At 43.6% G+C, this 19986-nt stretch overlaps 1 protein-coding gene across 1 annotated transcript; it reads left to right on the top strand.

The window, feature by feature from the left end:
- The first annotated feature begins 3889 nt into the window (after positions 1–3889).
- Positions 3890–4141, top strand: DEXI (Dexi homolog). Its single transcript, XM_073634903.1, has one exon. It carries the CDS (start codon positions 3890–3892, stop codon positions 4139–4141), a length of 252 nt encoding a protein of 83 aa, XP_073491004.1.
- Positions 4142–19986: the final 15845 nt, after the last annotated feature.

Genomic DNA, 19986 nt, shown 5'->3' with positions numbered 1-19986 from the left:
TATGTTTGGTTTTCTCATGACCACATCTCTTAGGTCTCTTAGATGGCGATACAGGTGTCACGCACAATTGTGCTTACTGTAGATTTTCCCAATTTGAACTCGTAATGTAAGCTGGCAAATGAATTTCCAGTTGCTAGGTACCTGAAAAAAAATAAAATAAATTAGTTATGTTTTTTTTTTTTTTTATTACAGAAGGACTCATACGCACTAGGTGGAGGAGCCTCAAGGACACACTTCAGAGACACCAGAGACTGCAGCGTGAATTAAGGAGTGGATCTGGTGCCCCCCCAAAGCATCCCTATGCCTTCGCCAGATACATGGATTTTTTGAAGCCGGTACTAGAATTGAGGAAGTAAGTTATGATACATGAATCGGTCACTCTACCATCTAATTAAACAGTCCTAACCCTAACCTTTACTTCTCCCCCTATCAGCTATACTTTTTATTTCATAACAGAGTTCCAATTTAAATTTTTTGTATTGCAGCACGGAAGCAAGTTGGGAGGAGGAGGGGGGGGAGCATGCTCCTAGTGTTGACGATGATGGAGTATCATTTGCTTGCTCAAATCAGGAGGATTCATCGATGGAGCTCCAGGGTGAGCTGATCGAGGTACATGAGTCCTCTGCTCAGGAGTGGGATAATGAGGATACGGATGTTTCGACACTTTCCAGCAGAAGGCAAAGGCAAGCATCTGCTTCCCACAGGAAGAAAAGCAGCAGGGCAGCAGAACAGGTTGAAGACCAGGACCAGACCAATAAATTACTAAACATAGTGTCAGGTATCACTGAACAAATCGATGCCCAGCGATGCCCTCACACTATGTTTGCCATTAGTCTGGTGCCTCTTCTCAAATAGGTCTTGCCAGACCATTACTTTAATATGAGGATTGCAGTGCAACATTGCATCTATTCATTCACTGTGCCACGCCATGTTTCTGTGCCAATGCACGAAATTCCTAGTACTCAAATATTTACTCCCATTTCTTCTGCCTCAAACACTGCACCAAACCCTTATCCCTCTAGTTTTGCAGAACCCTCTAGCATTTATGAGACCCCCAGATCACGAATCCCATATCCTATTCCTTCACCTGTTGCCTCAGTAATTTCACCCCCAAGTAGAACCACGGATATCGTCAGACAAATGGATATGAGACCACTTGACTCAACATCTTACCATGTCCCAACACAAAACAGACCAGCACAGCTCTACGAGCAAATACCGTCCGTGGCAAATCAATTTCCACCTGTAACAAGACCAATGGAACAGCAGAAACCGACAATTCCAAGTCATTATTCACATCACAATCGATCGCTTGAAGTAGCCTCAAACATGCCTACACCCTATCGACAATATGGGCCCCCAAGTGTACCACCAGATAACGAGATATCCCCTGTGTTATTGAGGAAATATCCCTCAAAACAAGGTGAAGCCTTGCAGCTAACAGCACCAAGCTCTTCAACAGCAACACTACATGGCATGATTTAACCAAGCCTGATGAACATAGTTCACCAAGTTTTTTGAATTTGTAGATGACTACCTGCTAATGCCGCTACGAACTTCATGTTCAAAATTGATACTTTCTTTGTTAGCGTTATGTTTTTGTTAAATTATTTTTTGTAATTTTGAATAGTGTATTCCAAAATGCTATCATATTTTGAATGGCTCAGGGAAATAGAGATGTAGAGAAAAAAGATTAGGGGGAAAGTGGAGATGAAGATGCGAGGGAGGGAGGGAGGATGAGAGAGTTGGAGAGATAGAGTTTGAGTTACTAAAGTTTTGTAACTTAATATTAAAGTTCAGTTACGTTCAAGCTAGACAGTCAGAGGAAGCAAGACAGTCAGAGGAAGCAAGACAGTCAGAGGAAGCAAGACAGTCAGAGGAAGCAAGAGAGTCAGAGTGAGTTAGAGAGTCAGAGGAAGGGAGGATGAGAGAGTGGGAGATGACAGGGAGGATGAGTTGAAGAGATAGAGTTTGAGTTACTAAAGTTTTTTAACTTAATATAAGTTCAGTTACGTTCAAGCTAGACAGTCAGAGGAATTAAGAGAGTCAGAGGAATTAAGAGAGTCAGAGGAAGTAAGAGAGTCAGAGTGAGTTAGAGAGTCAGAGGAGGTCAGAGGGAGTTAGTCAGGGGAAGTAAGAGAGTCATGGTGAGTTAGAGAGTCAGGGGAAGTTAGGGAGTCAGAGGAGGTCAGAGGGAGCTGGATTGTTTCCAAAATATTTCATGCCAAGTATGTAACAAAAAAAAAGTACGTATTATGTTTTTGAAAATAAAAAAATAAATACTTTTTTTGAAACACAATTTTGTTGTCATATCTGTCTGCATTCTTTGCATTCCTTACTATAGCTTACTATGGTGCATAGCATAAAATTTCACAAAGTATAACTATAAAATTTACCTTAATGTAACAAGCAACCTTTCCGCTGGCTCAACACTATTCCGAAAGGTGGTGTTCTGATACTCCAAACATGTACCAAGCAGCCGAAGCAATTCATCGAAACTAAGGAATAAAACCACAAATTCAATGTAAGTGACAGCCTAAAGCCCATACACAAAATCAAATAGAATGGTAATAGGAAAGAGTTATAGTAAAAGGAGAAAAGAGATCAAAAGTAGGACTGGTGGTCAGTGAGATTAGTGGTCAGTGGGATGCATGCCCTTGCATTGGTGGTCAGTGGCATTGGTGGTCAGAGGCGTTGGTGGTCAGTGGGATTGGTGGACAGTGGGGTTGGTGGTCAGAGGGATTGGTGGTCAGTGGCATTAGTGGTCAGTTGGATGCATGTCAGTGATAGATAGTAAGAAGGAGGGAGGAGGAGAAGGAAGAGGGGTACAGGTACTAACCTATTTACTGACATTCGGGAATAGTTGAAGAACTTCTCCTCATGCTGCCTGAGATCATTGTAGAGGATCCTGAACTGGCCTCTCTCTTCCCTATTTTGAATAATTGGATGGACCCAATATCTTCTTGTACTCATCAGTCTCTTCCTCATCTTCCTCCTCCTCTTCCTCCTGGCTTTGTCCATCAGGACTGCAGCAGTAGCAATATCAACTGCTGCCATGATCAACGGCATTTGATGAAACATAATGACCAAAAATCTAAATCCTCACTGACTACTCACAAACAAACCACACTCCTCAACGACAATACTCTCCCACAAAGGAAAACAAGGAAGAGCACAGGAAGTTAACACCCATTTTTTTCTTGCCATTTTGATTGGCCTGAGCATAAATCGCATCTGTGCCTAATTTACATATAAAGCGCATACATTTCACATTGAATTCGCAATACAATCGCACTGGTAATAATCAAACACGCAATAAAAAAAATTGCATCAAAATCGCATCGCACAAGTGTGAACCGGCACTTAGGGTTGCGCTCGGCCTTAAGGGAATATTCCCAGTAGGGACAGAAGCTAAAGCTTCCCCATTCTGCTTAATGTTTAATAAAAGACATAAATATCCCTTTGTCACATTTGTGTTCATATATGTGGTCCATTCAAAGTTTCTAGGACTTTGGGCGCAATCTAAAAATCTAGTGAAAATGACAAAAAGCTTTATTTATCCACCCAGCCCTTACAATAAATACAGTAAAGCGTGCTTTACAACCATAACCGTAACCCCGCCCACTGGTACATACTGTGTGCCAGAACCCGCCCCCTTGGTATGTGCACACAAGACATCAGTAATTTGTGGCGGGCAGAGTGGGAAGTAAACATATGACTGCAGTGATAGGCACTTACATCGTCCCTTCACAGCTTCATACAGTGTGGCCCGCTTCTGGCGGTGTTGGTCCCTCTGTGAGAGGTACTATAAGTTTCAGGACACTTTGTTTTTTCCGGTTTCACGGCCGCAGCTCCGGGCTGCATGCCCCCTTCTCCGTCATACTAGTGCATGCTGTCAGCACAGCTGGATTCCCCCGGACATACGCTCAGTGAGACCCCCTATATGTTTTACATGGGGTTGTTCTTTGTCAACGTGCTGATGTTGTATTATGCCTTTCTGAAGGAGTACATTGCCCTCAATGTGGGCATCGTCTTCCTGCCCGAGGACATGGATCAGGCTCTGGTGGACCTGGGAGTGCTGTCAGACCCCGCTTCTCTGCTCTACGACGCTGACAACGACCTGGAAGGCTACCTGGAATAAATAAAGTCGGCATTCTCCAGGGATGGAGCCATGGATCGTGTCACCACTGCTATGCACGATCTGGCTGGTCTTTTTCTAAAAACGTGCAATGTTTTAGTGGGTTCAAAATGGCCCCAATGTTGAAGCTGCTGCAGCTCCGGGGTACAGAATAGGCCGCTTCTGGCTAAATGGACGAGAATCCCACAGCCCGGCAGATGCATAGTAAGTTCCTAAAGCAGGACTCTACAGCAGTTATTAAATGTCACAGTAAAATACAGGCCACTGACACTTACCCTTTTTAAACTTGCACTGCACTGTCAGTCGGGACCCTCTAGCACAGATCAGAGTCCCCATATCAGAGATCTGTCACTCTAAACCCCCTTGGAGTTTACAGCCCCCCATATTAGAGATTACTCCTCAAAACCCCCATATCAGAGATCACTGTCACTCTGACCCCTATATCAGAGATCACTGTCACTCTGACCCCTATATCAGAGATCACTGTCACTCAGAACCCCCAATTCAGAGAATACCGACACTCAGAACCCATATATCAGAGATCACTGTTACTTAAAACACCCATATCAGAGACTACAGACACTCAGAACCCACATATCAGAGATCACTATTCACTCAGAACACCAATTTCAGAGATCACATCCGCTGAGAGTCCCCATATCAGAGATTACTGCAGGGGAGGGCTGGCCAGGCAGCCTTAGGCCTGGGAGGCAAGTCCAGTTAAGTGGCCCACCCACCATCCCTGAGCATCAGTGTGAAGAATGGAGCTGGCACTAGAGGAAGCATGCGGCTGCAGTAGAGAGCAGAGCCGATGCTTTCTGTATCGCTCCCATCGCAGGCGGAGTACATTTGGTATAACTCCGTCTGTGACAGTGCTATACAGGAAGCATCTGCTCTGCTTTCTCTAGTGCCGACTCCATTCTTCACACTGATGCTCGGGGATGGAGGGTTAGGAACCCACTATCTGGGCTTGCTGACCCGCCATCCCAGAGCAGAAGCAGGCCACTTAAGAGGGTGCTGCGGGCCAGCATTTGGACACCCCTGGTGTAATGTGTGGTGCTTTTACTAAGCGATCTTGTTGTTTTCTCTTTGCTTTGCAGGGAATTAAAAAAGCAAGATTGCTTGTCAGTGTACCGAGCTCTGTGTTGTTTACCAAGGTGGTGGTGGTTGGCAGTGGTGGTTGGCAGTGGTGGTGGTTGGCAGGGTGGGGTGGGGGATGAGTAGAACCAGTGGTGGCAAAGTAATGGTTCGGGGAAAACAGCCTAATGCCGCGTACACATGAGCGGAATGTCCGACAGAAAAAGTCAGACGGGAGCTTTTCATCGTATATTTCGATCGTGTGTATGCCCCATCGGACTTTTTACGTCGAAAATTCTGACGGACCTAGAAAGAGAACATGTTCTAAATTCTTCCGACGGAACCAATTCCTATCGGGAAAACTGATCGTCTGTATGCTGTTCCCACATACCAAAAACGACGCATGCTCTGAAGCAAGTACGAGTTGGAAGCTATTGGCTACTGGCTATTGATCTGCCGTTTTCTAGTCCCGTCGTACGTGTTGTACATCACCACGTTCTGGATGGTCGGAATTTGGTGTGACCGTGTGTATGCAAGACAGCTTGAGCGGAATTCCGTTGAAACTCGTATGTACAGGGCATAAGGCTTTCCATGATCACATAGGTGGGGGGGGATAATGTGGGGGACTTGTACCACCATGGCCTCCACGAACTAAAGTGCACACACAGCAGACAAGTCCCTGTATGGCTCCCTCATAGCTGAGGACCTGACCCCCCCACAACTAGTGAAGGACTACAAGTCCTAGCATGAACCCCTGAGATCTAAAGATGTGACCCCTTAGATCTGGTGGGTTCATGCTGTGACCTGAAGTTCCTTCACTAGTTGAAGGGCCTAGGGGACACATCCTCAGCTCTGAGGGGTTCATGCTGGGACCTGTAGTCCTTCACTTTGAGGGGATCATATCCCCCCCAAAGTGAAGGACTACAAGCCCCAGCATGAGCCCCACAGAGCGGAGAATGTGACTTCCTCCCCCTCCCATCCCTTTAAGAGTGTCAGGTGCTCCCCGCTCTGCTCCCAGCTCATTTGTTGTTCTCCTCTCTGTATGGATCTCTTCCTCATGACACACATGGTTCAATCCCCGGCGCCTGGCCTCACCTCACATTCTTGAGAGATGCTGAAATCCAGTTCACTTAATCCCTCTGCGCATTCCGCTGCACCAGCTGGATGAGATGGGCAGAGCTAAGCAGTAGACGCGGAGGGGGAGGAAGTTAAATCCTCCTCCGCTCTGAATTCTTGGGTCTCTGCCTCACTGTGCATTAGTGGAAGTGATGTCACTGGTTGCTTGATGCAAGGCGGGCTTAGCAACCAGTGGCCAGAGGCGGAACAAGTGATAACGGTTCTCGGCCGGCCAGGACACTACTGTCTGACTGTGAGTGAAGTGGCGGTGGCAGCCTTTTCTTTTGCTATCAGAGCGCCCCGGGGGAAATTGCCACCCTGCCCCCTGGCCCAGTCCGCCCCTGGATTACTGTAACACTAAACCCCCATATCAGATCACAGCCACTCAGATCCCTGTATTGGAGATCACAGCTACTTAGAACCCCCATAACAGATCACAGCCTCTCAGAACACCTGTATCTGAGATCACAGACATTCTGAACCCCCATATCAGCAATCACAGCCACTCAATGCTTGTCATTCCCCGTAATGGAGGTCTTCCAGCCCCCTTTTTATCTTTATTGTTCTTTTCTGGTCTCTCTCCAGTTCCAGCACATCCTGAGGACCATTAACCAGAACTGCACAGCATACTCAAGATGTGGTCAGACCAGAGTCTTGTAAGTGGTAGAATCACCTAGCTTTTAAATAAATACCCATTTTAATGTTCGCTAATAATCTGCTAGCGGTGCTTGCTGCATTTTGGCATTGCATGCTATTGCAGAGCCTGGTATCATCTAGGACCCCTAGACCTTTTTTCATCCTGGAGGATTCCCCCAAAGGTTCTCCCCCTAGCGAGTAATTTGCGTTCATATTTCTAGCCCCTAAGTGCCTTATCTTACATTTTTCAACATTAAACCTCATTTGCCATGTAGTTGCTGATCTCTTTATTTTATTGAGGTCTTCTTGTAAAGTTCTATTTCCTGCTTTGAAGTTATTGCCCTGCTTAGGGCAGACACTGAGTTTGAACCAATTATACCAACCTTTATATCATTTATGGATACATCAAACAGAATTGGTCCTAGAGCAGAGCCTTGGAGTACCCACTCACAGCTCCAGACCATTCTGAGTACACACTATTTATCACTATCCTTTGGATGTGCCCTTATAACCAGTTTTCTATCCAGGTATATACATTTTTTTTTGTTTTTTTTTTTTAAATCAGATTTTATTTTTGAAAGTTTTAATATAACACATTACAGACAAAACTGATATTAAACAACAGCAAAAAAGAAAAAAAAATCTACAATATTTTAATAAACAATTCCCTTTTTTTTCCTTCTTCCTTCCCTTAAGCAAATATATCATCATCAACATTATATTTTATTACTTAAATGAGTTTATCATCCACTCCCTCAAAATATATTCAAGAGAGGGAGAAAAGAAAAATCATCCCAGAGAGAGAAAGAGAAAGCTATGGGGAAAAAAAAAAGAAGAGCATCCCCCCCCCCATATGATCAAGAATTAGGTCCTAGAATGCTATATGATATCCTGGAGCAACCACCTTACTCATACAATCAATAATAATTTAAGTTTTACCCCTTGTCCAAATCAAGTATTTAGTATAGGAGGAATCGACCACTCATAAAGACTAAAAAAACAGAGATACATAACATGAAATTTCCAAGATGCATTATGTTGAAGATACGTATATTTCTCAAATAGTACATGTTTATCCGTTTCTTTTACCCAGTCCCCAAGGGTAGGAGGATTAGGTGAAATCCATTGAGAGGCTATTAATTTACGTGCCAGAAAAAGCATTCTCATTATGGCCGCTGCCTCATCATATATTAAATTGTTAATTTATGTACCCGAGGAGACACAGGACAGGATCAGGAGTAAGTGAGATATCATATATAGAATTTACCGTATCTATCACATCCTGCCAATAACGATGCAATTTTGGGCATAAAAGAACCAGAAGATTTCACACATCTTGGACATTCAGAGTTCTCCCTTCTACCTACTCTATGCAATAGTTCCAGGGTACGGTATGCCCTGTACAAAATACAAAGTTGGGTCATTCTATGTGTTGGAGTTATCGAGACAAGCTGAATGTTCTTCATTATTTGGTCCCATATTTCTTGAAGAAATTTAAGAAGCAGTTCAGATAATAATTGCATATATACTTTAACCAGTTGACGACCGCCGCACGCCGATGTAGGTCGACAAAATGGCACGGGCAGGCATATGGGCTTACCTGTACGTCCCTGCCTCCCAGCGGGCGGGGGGTCCGATTGGGCCCCCCCGGTGCCTGCGGCTGTCGGAATAGCTTCAGGAGCGATCCGTGCTGAGGGGGAGGCCACTGATTCATGGCCACCCCCTCGCGATTGCTTCTGGCTAATGAGAAGCTTCCTCTGCTTCTGTTTACATTACAGAATCAGAGGAAGCTTCTCATTAGCCAGAAGCAATCGCGAGGGGGTGGCCATGAATCAGTGATGTAATCGCTCCTCGTGAAGCCTTTTCATTCCGGCTTCCGAGGAGAGAAGACATCCAAGACTGTACCAACACTACACTTACAGTAGAACACGCAGGCACACTAATCACCCCTAATCACCCCCCTGCACCCCCTGTCACAGTGACACCAATAGCAGTTTTTTTTTTTGTTTTTTTTTTTTTAACTGATTACTGCATTGGTGTCATTTGTGTCTGTTATAAGTGGTAGGGCAGTTAGTGGTAGGCCCCTTTAAGTCTAGGGTACCCCCCTAACCCCTCCTAATTAAGGTTTATCCCCTTGATCACCCCCTGTCGCCAGTGTCACTAAGCAATCTTTTTTCTGATCGCCGTATTAGTGTCACAGGTGACGCTAGTTAGCCAGGTAAGTATTTAGGTTCAGCGTTTTATAGCACCAGGTACCCCCATATACTACCTAGTAAAGGTTTTAACCCCCTGATTGCCCCCTAGTTAACCCTTTCACCAGTGATCACAGTATAAATGTTACTGGTGACGCTGGTTAGTTTGTTTTTTATAGTGTCAGGGCACCCGCCATTTATTACCTAATAAAGGTTTAACCCCCTGATCACCCTGCGGGTGATATAAGTTCTTAGGGTCAGATAGGGTCTGCGTCGCCCCAGGCAGCATCAGGTTAGTGCCAGTACCACTAACACCCACGTACGCAGCATACACCTCCCTTACTGGTATAGTATCTGAACGGATCAATATCTGATCTGATCAGATCTATACTAGCGTCCCCAGCAGTTTAGGGTTTCCAAAAACGCAGTGTTAGCGGGATCAGCCCAGATACCTGCTAGCACCTGCGTTTTGCCCCTCCGCCCAGCCCACCCAAGTGCAGTATCGATCGATCACTGTCACTTAGAAAACACTAAACACATAACTGCAGCGTTCGCAGAGTCAGGCCTAATCCCTGTGATCGCTAACAGTTTTTTTGGTAGCGTTTTGATACAGTCGCTGACAGTCAGGAGATTTTTTACCTGTGAGTCTCACTAGTGTACTACTAAATTTAGAGCCCAAAATGGCAAATCGAAGGTACACTAGTGAAGAGGCCTACACGTTTCTGAGCATGACAGATAGTGAAGAGGAAGTCACTCATCTGTCAGATTCAGGCTCAGAATACGATCCTGTAGACGACAGCGGCTCCATGCCAGATAGCTCTGACGACAGAATTGTGGTCCCTGCCAAGGTCAGGCGTACCAGACCCCGATCTTCTCATGCTGTTGAGGTGCAAGAACCGCAGGGCTCTCGTATGGAGCAGAGAAGTACTAGCGCCGCTATTCCTGCTGGTGAACTGGCAAGCACCAGCGGCCTAGTACACCCTTGTCGTACATCCAGCACTGCAGTAACAATTGGTGACGTGGCGAGTCCCATAAGTGCAGTTCAAGCTGGCGAGGCGGCAAGCACAAGTAGTGTCCCGCTGCCACCAAGAAGACAAAGACAGGCCCGTCAAGCCCATAGTGCCCTTCCTGCTGCATTCGCCAATCCTAATTGGGAACCCACCACTTCTGCAGCACCCATACTTCCCCCATTCACTGGCCAATCCGGCATTCAGGTGGAAACAGTTGATTTTACGTCACTTGATTTTTATTCGCTGTTTTTCACCAAAGATCTAGATAGATCTCTTGTGGACCAAAGCAATTTGTATGCTGGTCAATTCATCGCCACTAATCCCTAGTCCTCCCTTGCCAGAGATTGGAAACCAATTAAGGTTTCCGAATTTAAGATCTTTCTGGGCCTATCCTTCCTCATGGGCATAACCAAAAAGAGTGAGCTGCGGTCATATTGGTCCACTGACCCAATTCACCATATGCCCGTGCTCTTTGCTTCCATGGCCAGGGCATGATACGAGCAGACCTTGCGGTTCATGCACTTCAACAGCAATGAACTTTGTCGTCCTTGTGGAGACCCTGGATATGATCGGCTCTACAAAATTTGGCCCCTCGTAAACCACTTCAACCAACGTTTTCCAAACTTGTTTACTCCCCATCAAGTTGTCTGCGTTGATGAGTCCCTGATTAAGTTTTCTGGTCGCTTGTCATTTAAACAGTATCTTCCCAGCAAGCGTGCCAGATACGGGGTCAAGATGTATAAGCTCTGTGACAGGGCCACAGGCTATACATGTAGTTTTATGGTTTATGAGGGAAGAGATAGTCACGTAGAGCCGACAAACTGCCCTGACTACATAGGAAGCGCTGGCAAGATTGTGTGGGACTTGGTGTCACGCTTATTCGGAACGGGGAACCACTTGTACATGGACAATTATTACACGAGCGTGCCACTTTTTAGTCACTTGTTTGATCATCAGATTGGAGCATATGGCACCGTGCAACCTAATCACCGGGGCTTTCCCCAGTGACTTGTAGATTCCCGTCTTAGGCTGGGGGAGAGAGCCTGCTTGAAGTGTAATAACTTGCTATGAAGTGGAGGGATAATAAGAATTTTTTTGTTCTTACCTCCCTTCATGCAGACACGACGGTCCAAATTACTACGGCGACTGGTGTTGTGGAGAAACCCCTCTGTGTCAACGAATATAACCAAAATATGGGAGGGGTGGACCTCAAATACCAATTGTTGGCGCCGTAACTAGTTGCCCGTAAAGCCAGATGCTGGAAAGAAAGTGTCTGTATACTTATTTCAATTGGCTTTGCTGAACGCTCATGTGCTATACAGAGCTTCAGGACGGACTGAATCCTTCCTTAATTCCAGGAAGAGATCGTCAGAGCCCTTCTGTTTCCAGACGGTGCTCCACCTCACCTTCCCAATCCAAATGCAGTAAGCCGGCTGCATGAGAGGCATTTTCCTTATGTCCTCCCGAGTACCCCTACCCAACAAGCCCCCCAAAGAAAATGTTGTGTCTGTAGAAAGCGCGGATATAGGCGTGACACCCGCTATTATTGTCCCTCCTGTCCTGACACTCCTGGTCTTTGCATTGGTGATTTGAGCGCTACCACTAGTAGCGCTACCATTTGAGCGCTACTAGTTGAGTTTTAGTGTAGGGTACAGCATTGCACAGACTATGCACACTTTCACAGGGTCTCCCAGGATGCCATCGCATTTTAAGAGATCCCAACCTGGAACCAAACCATTACAGTTACAAATAAAAGTGTAAAAAAATTTTTTAAAAATACCCCCAAAAAAATAAAAAAAAACAAAAATAGTTGTCGTTTTATTGTTCTCTCTCGCTCTATTCTCTCTCTATTGTTCTGCTCTTTTTACTGTATTCTATTCTGCAATGTTTTATTTTTATTATGTTTTATCATGTTTGCTTTTCAGGTATGTAATTTTTTTATACTTTACTGTTTACTGTGTTTTATTGTTAACCATTTTTTTGTTTTCAGGTACGCCATTCAGCTGCAGCGTGGATTTATTTATCTTGACAGCAACAGCGTTTGTTCCCACGATACATAAAGCCGTGACTCCAGCACTGTCGGAGGTGATTTCACCACCACAGTTAAAAAAAGAGCATATATGCTGAAGCATTGAGGCAGCAGGGGTGGAGAAGCGATTTGCTCCTAACTTTTGGGGCGGATGCCCCCATGCTTCGGCATATATATAATTTAGGCACAGGTTGCATTAAAAAATGTTTTATTTTTTACTATTTTTTTTTGTATTTGCTTTGCAGGTATGGTAAGTCTTACTGTTATACTGTAATGTTACTTTGTTTTATTGTTAACCATCATTTGCTTAGCAGGTACGCCATTCGGCTGCAGCGTGGATTTTTTTATCTTGACAGCAACAGCTTTTGCTCCCACGATACATAACGCCGTGACTCCAGCTCTGTCGGAGGTGATTTCACCACCACAGTTTAAAAAAGAGCATATATGCCGAAGCATGGGGGCCGCAGGGGTGGAGGAGCGATTTGCTCCTAACTTTTGGGGAGGATGCCCCCATGCTTCGGCATGTATAAATGGTGCATGTATGCCCATCATTAGAAGTGGGTGGATGAAGGGAGGTATTCTAATGGTGGGCATACCCACCGATCAATCTCTTTTTTTCGTTCAGCCCACAGGCTGCATGAAAAAAAAGATTACAATATATGCCCAACAAGGACCAGCAATGTACTGGTATGTTGCTGGGACTTTGAGTGGTTATACCAGAATGATGCCTCCAGGTTTAAGTATCATCTTGGTATCATTCTTTTCAGCCAGCGGTCGGCTTTCATGTAAAAGCAATCCTAGCGGCTAATTAGCCTCTAGACTGCTTTTACAAGCAGTGGGAGCGAATGTCCCCCCTCCCACCTTCTTCCATGGTTTTCTCTGGTTCTCCTGTCCCAACAGGGAACCTGAGAATGCAGCCGGTGCTCCCGCCAGCTGATCATAGAGCTGATCAGAGACCAGAACCACTCCAATCATCTCTATGGCCTAAGAAACCGGAAGCTATGAACATTTCATGCCTTAGATTTTGCCGGATATAAACAGCGCCATTGGGAAATTGGGAAAGCATTTAATCACACCGATCTTGGTGTGGTCAGATGCTTTGAGCGCGAGGAGAGATCTAGGGTCTAATAGACCCCAATTTTTTCAAAAAAGAGTACCTGTCACTACCTATTGCTATCATAGGGGATATTTACATTCCCTGAGATAACAATAAAAATGATTTAAAAAAATATAAATGAAAGGAACCATTTAAAAATAAAATAAAAAAACAAAATAAATAATTTAAAAAAATAAAAAAAGCACCCCTGTCCCCCCCTGCTCTCGCGCAAAGGTGAACGCAAGCGTCGGTCGGTAAACAGCAATTGCACCATGCATGTGAGGTATCACCGCGAAGGTCAGATCGAGGGCAGTCATTTTAGCAGTATACCTCCTCCATAAATTTAAAGTGGTAACCTGTAAAGGCGTTTAAAGGCTTTTAAAAATGTATGTAGTTTGTCGCCGCTGCACGTTTGTGCTAATTTTAAAGCATGTCGTGTTTGGTATCCATGTACTCGGCCTAAGATCATCTTTTTTGTTATTTCATCAAACATTTGGGCAATATAGTGTGTTTTAGTGCATTAAAATTAAAAATTGTCTTTGTTTTAAAAAAAAATGCGTTTGAAAAATTGCTGCGCAAATACTGTGTAAGAAAAAAAATGAAACACCCACCATTTTAATCTGTAGGGCCTTTGCTTTAAAAAAATATATAATGTTTTGGGGTTCAAAGTAAAGGTCGACTGATATATCGGCCGATATTTGGCGTTTTTTAATTAATCGGCATCAGCCGATTGTGCTGATAAAAAAGGCCAATTATAACTTCAGTGCGAATTGCAAATGACTTCTGTAATAGAACTCTCCTCTCTGGGCAGCCTGCCAAGTCTGATTAAAGAAGCTAAAAAGATACAATGTTTCTACTTATCAATGAACTGAACTCCATGTGTAGAAGTTCTCAGTTTAACCATTTAAAGACTAAATCTTTTCTGACATTTGTTGCTTACAAGTAAAAATCCTGTATTTTCTGCTAACCCCCAAAAATTATATATATATTTTTTTTAGCAGAGACCCTAGGGAATAAAATAGCGGTTGCTGCAATATTTTATGTCACATGGTATATGCGCAGTGGTCTTTCAAATGCAATTTTTTTTGGAAAAAATACACTAATTAATAAAAAAAAAAAAACTAAGCAGTAAAGTTAGCCCATTTTTTTTCGTCCAAAAGTTTTGATTACCTGTTTTTGTGTATTTAATATTTAAGAGTTTTTTTTTTAATCTAAATTATACATACAAGTGAACTGATTGGAGGTTTGTTTTGTTTAATAAATGTTTAAATGTAAGAAATTTTCTGTATCACTTATTACTTAAGGTTGCTTTCACACTGGAGCAGGCAGGCGTTGACGGTAAAACACTGCTAGTTTTAGTGCGCTTTACCGTCATTTTAGCGGCGCTATTTGGCTGCTAGCGGGGCGCTTATAACCCAGCTAGCGCCCGAGGAAAGGGTTAAATGCGCCGTGAAGGGCCACTGCCGAATAGCTTTGCAGGCGCTTCGGCAGCGGTGCGCATTCATTTCAATGGGCAGGGGTGGATAAGGAGCGGTATACACCGTTCCAAAGATGCTGCTTGCAGGACTTTTTTAACATCCTGCCAGCGCATCGCCTCAGTGTGAAAGCACTCGGGCTTTCACACTGAGACTGCAGGGGAGCCGTTTTGCAGGCACTTTACAGGCACAATTTTTAGCCCAAAAGTGCCTGAAAAACGCCCCATTGTGAAAGGGGTCTAACTGTTAGATTTTATGAGATGAAGGGGAAAAAAATAAATAAATAAATCGGCTTAACATATCGGCCCAAAAAAATCGGCATCACATATCGGCCATCAGCCGCCGCGATTTCTAAATATTGGCATCGGCATCGGCCAGAGAAAAACCCATATCGGTTGACCTCTAGTTCAAAGTAATTTTCTTGCAAAAAAAATATTTTTTCATGTAAACAAAAAGTGTCAGAAAGGGCTTTGTCTTCAAGTGGTTAGAAGAGTGGGTGATGTGTGACATAAGCTTCTAAATGTGCATAAAATGCCAGGACAGTTCAAACCCCCCCCCCAATAACCCCATTTTGGAAAGTAGACACCCCAAGCTATTTGCTGAGAGGCATGTCGAGTCCATGGAATATTTTATATTTTTTATAAGTTGCGGGAAAAAGACAATTTTTTTTTTCCACAAAGTTGTCACTAAATGAAATATTGCTCAAACATGCCATGGACATATGTGAAATTACACCCCAAAATACATTCTGTTGCTTCTCCTGAGTATGGGGATACCACATGTGTGAGACTTTTTGGGAGCCTAGCCACGTACGGGACCTCGAAAACCAAGCACCGCCTTCGGGCTTTCTGAGGGTGTAAATTTTTGATTTCACTCTTCACTACCTATCACAGTTTCGGAGGCCATGGAATGCCCAGATGGCACAAACCCCCCCAAATTACCCAATTTTGGAAAGTAGACACCCCAAGCTATTTGCTGAGAGGTATGGTGAGTATTTTGCAGATCTCGCTTTTTGTCACAAAGTTTTGAAAATTGAAAAAAGAAAAAAAAATACATTTTTCTTTTCTTTTTTCATTTTCAAAAACAAATGAGAGCTGCAAAATACGCACCATGTCTCTCAGCAAATAGCTTGGGGTGTCTACTTTCCAGAATGAGGTCATTTGGGGGTTTTGTGCTATCTTGGCATTTTATGGCCTTCGAAACTGTTATAGGTAGTGAGGAGTAAAATCAAAAATTTACGCCCTTAGAAATCCTGAAGGTAGTGCTTGGTTTTCGGGGCCCCATACGCGGCTAGGCTCCCAAAAAGTCCCACACATGTGGTATCAACGTACTCAAGAGAAGCAGCTGAATGTATTTTGGGGTGTAATTCCACATATGCCTATGGCATGTGTGCTCAATATATCATTTAGTGACAACTTTGTGCAAAAAAAAAAAAAAAAATTGTCATTTTCCTGCAACTTGTGGCAAAATATAAAATATTCCATGGACTCAACATGCCTCTCAGCAAATAGCTTGGGGTGTCTACTTTCCAAAATGGGGTAATTTGGGCGGTTTTTGTGCCATCTTGGCATTTTATGGCCTTCAAAACTGTGATAGGTAGTGAGGAGTGAAAGCAAAAATTTACGCCCTTAGAAATCCTAAAGGCGGTGATTGGTTTTCGGGGCCCCGTACACGACTAGGCTCCCAAAAAGTCCCACACATGTGGTATCCCCAGACTCGGGAGAAGCAGAAGAATGTATTTTGGGGTGTAATTCCACATATGCCATGGCATGTTTGAGCAATATATCATTTAGTGACAACTTTGTGCAAAAAAAATAAAAAGTTTGTCATTTTCCCGCAACTTGTGGCAAAATATAAAATAGTCCATGGACTCAACATGCCTCTCAGCAAATAGCTTGAGGTGTCTACTTTCCAAAATGGGGTCTTTTGGGGGGGGGGGTGTTGTGCCATCTTGGCATTTTATGGCCTTCGAAACTGTGATAGGTAGTGAGGAGTGAAATAAAAAATCTACGCCCTTAGAAATCCTGAAGGCGGTGATTGGTTTTCGGGGCCCTGTACGCGGCTAGGCTCCCAGAAAGTCCCACACATGTGGTATTCCTGTACTCGGGAGAAGCAGCAGAATTTATTTTAGGGTGTAATTCCACTTGTGCCCATGGCATGTGTGAGTAATATATCATTTAGTGACAACTTTGTGCAAAAAAAAAAAAGTTTGTAATTTTCCCGCAACTTGTGGCAAAATATAAAATAGTCCATGGACTCAACATGCCTCTCAACAAATAGCTTGGGGTGTCTACTTTCCAAAATAGGGTAATTTGGCTGGGTTTTGTGCCATCTTGGCATTTTATGGCCTTCAAAACTGTGATGGGTAGTGAGGAGTGAAATCAAAAATCTACTCCCTTAGAAATCCTGAAGGCGGTGATTGGTTTTCTGGGCCCCGTACGCGGCTAGGCTCCGAAAAAGTCCCACACATGTGGTATCCCCGTACTCGGGAGAAGCAACAGAATTTATTTTGGGGTGTAATTCCACATATGCCCATGGCATATGTGAGCAATATATCATTTAGTGACAACTTTTTGTAAAACTTTTTTTTTTTGTCATTATTCAATCACTTGGGACAAAAATAAAATATAAATGGGCTCAACATGCCTCTTAGCAATTTTCTTAGGGTGTCTACTTTCCAAAATGGGGTCATTTGGGGGAATTTTGTACTTCCCTGCCATTTTAGCACCTCAAGAAATGAGATAGGCAGTCATAAACTAAAAGCTGCGTAAATGCCAGAAAATGTACCCTAGTTTGTAGACTCTATAACTTTTGCGCAAACCAATAAGTATACGCTTATTGACATTTTTTTTTTACCAAAGACATGTGGCTGAATACATTTTGGCCTAAATGTATGACTAAAATTGAGTTTATTGGATTTTTCTTATAACAAAAAGTAGAAAATATCATTGTGTTTCAAAATGTTGGTCTTTTTCCGTTTATACCTCAAAAAATAAAAATCGTAGAGGCAATCAAATACCATCAAAAGAAAGCTCTATCTGTGGGAAAAAAGGACGCAAATTTCGTTTGGGTACAACATTGCATGACTGCACAATTACCAGTTAAAGCAGCGCAGTGGCAAATTTTAAAAAGTCCTCTAGTCTTTGGCCAGCCAAATGGTCCGGGGTTTAAGTGGTTAAAGATAAGTCCCTTTGTGTTATTTGCTTGGACTACACTGTCCAGGTCAGGGACTTTATAGAATGGAACGGTTGGGGCCATACCTTCTTTTTTAAGAGCGTGTCTTAATTGTAGGTATTGAACCTTTTGTAACCTTGGCCAGATCTGTGCCTTGCCACAATTCTCTGAGCTCTTCAGGCAGTTCCTTTGACCTCGTGATTCTCATTTGCTCCGACATGCACTGTGAGCTGTAAGCCCTCATTGACGCCAGGCGGACTCCGTTTCCACGGAGCCCGCCTCGGTCCACCGGCTCAGCGGGAGATCAGTCCATTGATCTCCGCTGAGCTGGCGGATGACACGTCCCTCTCTGCTCACTGAGCGGGAAGGGGCTTGTCAGGCGCTGCTGCCGCCTATGGAGGGATCGGATGAAAACGGACAGCATGTCCGTTTTCATCAGATCTCACCCAATCCGACCCGCCAGCGACGGATCTGGACGTAGGGCCATCCATCTGCTTTTTGCGGATCGGTCCGGGTCGGATGTCAGCGGACATGTCTCCGCTGACATCTGACGCTCCATAGGCTAACATGGAGCGCCCGTTCAGGTCCGCCGTCAAAACTGACAGGCGGACCTGAACGGTCCGATCGTGTGAAAGGGACCTAAGGTCTTATATAGACAGGTGTGTGACTTTCCTAATCAAGTCCAATCAGTATAATCAAACACAGCTGGACTCAAATGAAGGTGTAGAACCATCTCAAGGATGATCAGAAGAAATGGACAGCACCTGAGTTAAATATATGAGTGTCACAGCAAAGGGTCTGAATACTTAGGACTATGTGACATTTCAGTTTTTCTTTTTTAATAAATCTGCAAAAATGTCAACAATTCTGTGTTTTTCTGTCAATATGGGGTGTTGTGTGTACATTAATGAGGAAAAAAAATGAACTTAAATGATTTTAGCAAATGGCTGCAATATAACAAAGAGTGAAAAATTTAAGGGGGTCTGAATACTTTCCGTCCCCACTGTATATTACTGCAAATAAAATGTAGGGTAAGTATATTGATTAAAAGGTGAAATAAAAGAATCAAGAGAGAGTAATGGATTACTGTTATCAAATAAAGTGCTAAGTATATCAAAAGAAGATGTATTAAAGCCCTGAGTTTCCCATCCCACAAGATGTTGAAGTTGAGCCGCCAGAAAGTATATCCAAGGATTTGGAACCGAAAGCCCACCTTGATCATTAGGATATTGTAGATATTCATATTTAATTCTAGCTGGCTTACTCTGCCATATCAATCTCCGAAAGATCGTACCAAATCTCTTGAAATATTTCTGTGGAATCCAGCAGGGCGAGTTATGTAAATAACACAGTAATTGTGGCATCCATATCATTTTCAAGAGATTGGTACGACCAGCTATTGAAAGTGGCAGTTTACACCAAACTTCATTTTGAGATCTAAATTTCGGAAGTAGTGGTAGTAAATTTTGGGAAATATATATCTTAGGTTGGGCAGATATAGTCACCCCTAGGTATTTAATCTCTGTATCCACCCGAAGTTGTGATACTGCAATGGGGAGAGGGTCTCGAAGAGGATCTAGTGGGAGCAGTACTGACTTATTCCAGTTAATCCTAAGACCAATAAAGACACCAAATTTTTCTATAGCAGACATTGCAGCAACCAATGATTCCTGAGTATCCACTAGATATAGCAAGATATTGTCTGCATATAGAGCTATTTTATCCTCATATTTAGCTCTGCGGAAACCTCTCACCCCCTCCATTCGCCTCAACATAACTGCAAGGGGTTCTATCACTATAGAAGACAGAAAGGGTGATAGTGGACAGCCTTGTCTAATACCTCAGGAGAGATTAAAGGGGTCTGACATGCTCCCGTTGACTCTTATAGCGGCCTTAGGTGTTGTATATAGGAGTTATTGTCCATGCCAACAGACCTCACTTTGAAAATTATCTGTATTGAATGCTTTGGCAAAATCCAGATATACTATGTCCACAGGCCTTCCTCTATCTAGATGACAGCTCACTTCCTCACAGAATGTTAAC

This window comes from Aquarana catesbeiana, linkage group LG06 (assembly GCF_042186555.1).
Source record: "Aquarana catesbeiana isolate 2022-GZ linkage group LG06, ASM4218655v1, whole genome shotgun sequence".
Classification (NCBI taxonomy): Eukaryota; Metazoa; Chordata; class Amphibia; order Anura; family Ranidae; genus Aquarana; species Aquarana catesbeiana.
The sequence above is the reverse complement of the archived record's forward strand: the minus strand, read 5'-3'. Positions and strand labels throughout refer to the sequence as shown.